The sequence below is a fragment of the Actinia tenebrosa genome, unplaced genomic scaffold, assembly GCF_029948245.1.
Source record: "Actinia tenebrosa isolate PJP-AT-01 unplaced genomic scaffold, QUT_ActTen_1.0 PGA_scaffold17__23_contigs__length_9995812, whole genome shotgun sequence".
Lineage (NCBI taxonomy): Eukaryota > Metazoa > Cnidaria > Anthozoa > Actiniaria > Actiniidae > Actinia > Actinia tenebrosa.
The window spans coordinates 3,965,205-3,970,524 of NW_028292577.1; the positions used below are offsets into that span (position 1 = coordinate 3,965,205).

General features: G+C 34.2%; 1 protein-coding gene across 1 annotated transcript; it reads right to left on the reverse strand.

The window, feature by feature from the left end:
* Positions 1–946: 946 nt before the first annotated feature.
* LOC148910271 (uncharacterized) lies at positions 947–3,168 on the reverse strand. The gene is made up of 4 exons (XM_089031972.1): positions 3,155–3,168; positions 2,337–2,512; positions 1,434–1,535; positions 947–1,330 (listed from the first exon to the last, which is right to left on the reverse strand). The coding sequence occupies exons 1-4, from the start codon at positions 3,166–3,168 to the stop codon at positions 1,143–1,145; spliced, it is 480 nt and encodes a 159-aa protein (XP_088888098.1). The 3' UTR covers positions 947–1,142.
* Between the last annotated feature and the right edge of the window lie 2,152 nt (positions 3,169–5,320).

A 5,320-nucleotide genomic window follows, 5' to 3' on the forward strand; every position in this document is an offset into this window, starting at 1 on the left:
GAAACCGCAAACGGCAAACCGCGGTTTGACGTTAGCCGTTTGTCGTTAGAGGTATGATCCTGTTTATCGATTTAGCTTGACGGTCCCAGAGGTTGCATAGAAAACAAGTGAATTATGGGATATTTCACTCAAAATGGCCGCTGCTGCAAGGTTGGTATCACATAAATCTAGATTTTTCATCGTTCATATCATAGTTAATACAGGGGAATGGTTAGGAAACCTATTGTTATCAGGTCTTTGTTCGCTTTTGATGTTGAACCGGTCTTGACCGTGCACAATGTTTGATTTATGCTCATCCGAAATTGCAAAATAAGTAAACATAAACTTCGTCTATGGGATTATTGTAAGGAATATTCAAATATCTCTTATAAATCTTTAAGGTATTTTGAACTAGCAGCCAAGAGAAAGATTTTGGTCTGTTCACTAAGCCATTGCCAACAATGGTAAAACAATTGTAAAACAAAGACTACCTCCTGATCAACAGCAGTTCAATAGCCTAATGAGTAAAGTCAGAGTAACTGTTGAGTGGGGATTTGGAAAAATCACTCAACTGTTTGCTTTTTTAGATTTTAAGAGAAATTTAAAGGTTCTTCTTCAGCCTACAGCAAAATATTACTTGGTAGCATGTGTTCTGGTTAATTGTCATACCTGCCTGTATGGGTCTCAAACCAGTAAGTTCTTTGGATTAGATCCTCCTACATTAGAGAGATATCTTTCCAATCAATAAGATATATCTAGGCATTGTTAACTAAACAAAGTCACTACTGCACATATTGTCTAACCTTTTTAAACAAATTTCAAACTGCATATAGCTTCATTTTACAAATATGGGAAGTATCTGTAAAACCAATGAGTGAATCCTTAATAAACATATATTGAACTTTGTCAGAGAAAATTGACATAAAGGCGGTTAAAGGCAACAAAATGCCAAAACGAAATGGTGTAAGCCCATGAAATCATATCAGTAAAGATTTTAGCCAAGAAATGCTGGTTCAATTTAGAAAAATTCTAACAATCTTGAAAATGCATCAAACTGGTTTTGCTAGATGCATGTCAATGAATGAACACAACTCTATATCAATGAAAAGTGCTTTAGAGTTTATCTTTTAAAAAAGAAAGAAACACCCTTCTTTCCTCCAGTTCTAGTTTAAATTTTTCTTCCCTTTCTGCCCTTTCATCTTCATACTTCTTCTTTTGTAGATCAAATTCTTGTCCCTCAAATCTAACTCTTTTTCTCTGTAATCTGCTTTTTTGCTATATTTGTTCCCCAACATTTCTATTGCAGATAGCCTTGAAGCCCTTTTCCTTGGCCCAGTCTTGACTTTGGAAGCTTAAAAACAAACAAAGGACATTAATACCTAAATTATATAGAGAAAGCCCCTCAAAAGCCCCAACAACACCTCAAAATGGGACTTTCCCCATACTTGTCTCACCTTTTTTTGCGCTACTTGAGCTATCATCACCATCATTAATGTCATCCTCGTCACTTTCATCAATATCACTACCGCTGCTTTCTTGGTCATCAAGTTTCCTTTCTAAGAAATAAGTTTCGTTTGTGAATCTGTAATAAACTGTTCATGATAATCACAAGCTCTGTTAAAAAGCATTCAAGTGCTTTTTAATAGAGTACAAACACTAAAAGTGAAATAGTTCTAAATACTGCTAAATTATGCTAATTATTTTGATTTCTAGAGTGGTTTTCATCAACCCATGTAATACACTTTGGCATATTACACTTTATCACACTTTTTTTCTATTATGCCTTTTCTGCTATTTAAAACTCATCGTCTAGATAAGTTTGGGGTTAGGTACCATGGTGCGAGCTGTGCGCATCAATCAGACTACGCCCTACCACGGAGGTAACCATGGCGACCGGGCCACAGCTCACCACCTGGTACCTGTCACACTGACCACTCAGTGGAATAATACTCACCTTGCTCCCACCAATAGAGGAGTGGGCGGGCGGGATAAAAATTTTTTGCTGCACGCTCACAGCCAAAGCTACCAAGACTGCTGGCAAAGCTGCCACTAAGTCCTTAGCAAAAACGCGCCCCACCCCCACCCCCCCACCGCATATTATTGGGGTGGGTAGCCGCTGGCCGCTACGACTCGGTTTTAACTTGCCTGAATTTCATTCATGCTCATTAAACACTCTTACACTTTAAATTGTACACTTTGTTTCGGGGTTTATGAAAACCACTTTATTGTTTAATTAATTTGTGAAAAACAGCAATAAACACGACTAGCACTTAATTTATCTATTTTCATTTCATCAACTCAGCAAATTGATAGTTAATCTAACATGAATTAATCGATTGGAAAGTCTGCAGTCTTACTTTTCATTGTAGACAAGGCTGCAGCTCTCATTTCTAATCCCTTTTGCTTATCTGATTTCTCCTTGATCTTTTTATTTTCTTTTTCTTTGATTTTCTGCTCTTCCAGATCTCTTCTGAAGGTTGATATGTCTTCAAGAAGTTGGCATAGTTCATTGTAATCTTCCTCAGTTCCAGATCTGAATCGCACATAAAATAAAATAGTTTTCAATAAAGAAAAACAAAACAATAAGGCGAAAAGGAATCAGTCTATTTTCCTAGAAGATGATACAGTAAACAGCTAAAAGCTATAAAGACAATACAGGTATTCCAGTAGTAGTCAATGGCCGGTTCGAGCACACTTTTGCCTTTGGATATATGTTTTGATTTTACGGTTGATTTTTAGGCTTAATATCACTCGATAAAAATAGCCCCTAGATATTATTAATGAAATCAAAAAATGAAATACAAATGTTTAATATCAATTGATAAAAATATTGTCTTGATATTATTAATGAAATAAAAATGGAAATTCCAATGGTTGATTTATTTATGTTTTTTAATGTTATCAAAGATAACATTAGTCAATTAAGGAATGGTTTAAAACCATTCCACATCCTTGGTTAAAAAAATAATTATATATAAAAGTGGCTTAAAGAAATAACACATATATATATTATTTAAAAAAATGGTTGAAAATAAAATTATTATCAAAGGAAAATCTTATAATATCCATCCAATTTATGATCTATATGCTAGTAGTGATGATGGGTATGTTATAAATATTATAAAAAAGAATCAAATGAAAGGTGTAATTAATAAAAATGGTTATTTAATGGTACATGTTAGGAAACATGGAGAAAGTAATAGGAAAAATTATTATACCCACAGATTTATCTGGGAATGTTACAACGGGTTAATTCAAGACGATAAAGTAATTGATCATATCAACAATATAAAAGATGATAATAGATTAGTTAATTTACAATTAGTAACGCAAAAACAGAATTGTAAAAAGTCTGCTACGGGTAGGGATTACTCATTTGCTTCTAAGAACCACCAGAATAAAAAATGTGTAAAAGCTACTAATATTGATACAAATGAAGAAACATTTTATAATAGTATGTATGCGGTTCAACAACATTTAGGTATTAACGTTGGGATTGTTAAGATGGTGTGTGAGGGGCTAAATAATTGTAAATCAGGTATATCAAAGAAAGATAATAGTAGGTATACATTTACATTTATTCCAAAAGAAGATTTACCAGAAAATTATAAAAAGTCTGCTAACGAACGTCCGAATAGAAAGAAAAAAGTTATTATAGATTAATATATATGAATTTCGCTTATATAAATATTTTTTACATCATTGGTTTTATTAATCAATGACGTAATAAAACGGGACTTTCCCTTTTGTATACGTCACAGGTCATGAGACAGTCATGAGGTAGTCATGCGATGGTCGTATGATTTGTTTCAACCAATCAGCTGAATTGTGAATCAGCTTATAGTGGTTAGTATAATAAGTTCCTTCACATTTCGTATAGAGGTTAGTCATATAACGCCAAGGACGCCATCAATAACCCTACGGGAAATATAGCGGATAAGGGATCTACTGAAAGAGTTGAGGCATATAACCCAAACTTAACGACGATGGCTGACTTGAAAGAAGCATACAATAGTATTATTCCTCCAAAACACTTACAACTTTCCAAAGGAATGGATACCACAGAAGCAAAGGACGAAATAAGAAAGTGGGTGCGTGCTCAAGGAGTTGCCATCGATGAGAGAGATATAATAGACAAAGCAAGTCAATTACATTATCAATGGGAAAATATTCCAAAAGATAAAAAGTGCATTGTTTTCAAGAAAACAGTGGAAACTCAATATGAATAGGTACACCAACTTACAGACTATATGGAACTATGAACTAGATTGTAATTGCATCACTTGTAGCGTTTAATGTTGATTCACCTTATTATAAATTCATAGAACTCCCTTAGACTTATGAACTAGACTGTGCTTGTGGTACTTGTATGTAGACCGGCACACCAGTGTCGTGACGTCATTACACACCTAGAGTTGGATTTCCCTACAGTATTTTTTACATCATTGGTTTTATCAATCAATTATGTAATTTGAGGAACTTTAAATGTCACAAGACCGGCACAACAATGCCGTGACGTCATGACACACTAGTGTTGAAGCATTCATCGAAACATATACCAAGCAAGACCAGCAGCTCCAACTGTTATAACAGCAAGATTAGTATCATGTGTTTTAGATGATGGTGTGGGTTTGATATTTGGTTTATTAAAATTATTGGTTTTACCAGAATTATCAGTATTATCTGTTTTTTGTTTATCAGTATTTGTCTGATGAGGTAATTTGACTTTTGAACCTCCCATATTATGCTTTATGTTTTGTATAAGATCATTATTAATGTTATTTATACCGAATTTCATATCATTCGTTGCTCGTAGTTTATTGTTGTAACCGGCTACCGATTGTGTATTCATTACTAGATTTGATGGTAAGAGCCAACAACCAGGAGCCAAGGCATAATCTAACTTGACTTTAGCTTGCTGGATTGCAAACTGATATCTTTGTATACTCTTAGATATATCGTTTTCTATTATTGAAGCTTCGAATAATGTCAAGAATTCTTGTTGTGTTTCCTGTGTGGCTCCACTATTACCAACTATTGGGCTTCTAGTATTCATTTGGGCACCTAAAACGCAATAGACATATGCCTCGATAGATCTATTTATCCTACCCAATCCAGCCTTACTTAACCCATAACCTTTCTGTGGAATAAAATTTAGATATTGTGTTGTTGCCTCATCATTATATATGTAGTTTATGAGTGGGTTACTACTAGCATATTTACCACCTTCATCTTTGAAAAGAGGTCCATTTCTAACTTCTTTTGTTTCTGTTTTATTAGGTTCAAAGAATGTCCCCTCATCACTAGTAACAGTATGATATCCTGTATTCCACAGTAGCCT

Coding starts and splice junctions, on each gene's coding strand:
- LOC148910271 (XM_089031972.1), bottom strand. Junction 1,536..2,336: donor AGCCTTGTCTACAATGAAAA/GTAAGACTGCAG, acceptor CTTATTTCTTAG/AAAGGAAACTTGATGACCAA. Junction 1,331..1,433: donor CTCAAGTAGCGCAAAAAAAG/GTGAGACAAGTA, acceptor TTTGTTTTTAAG/CTTCCAAAGTCAAGACTGGG.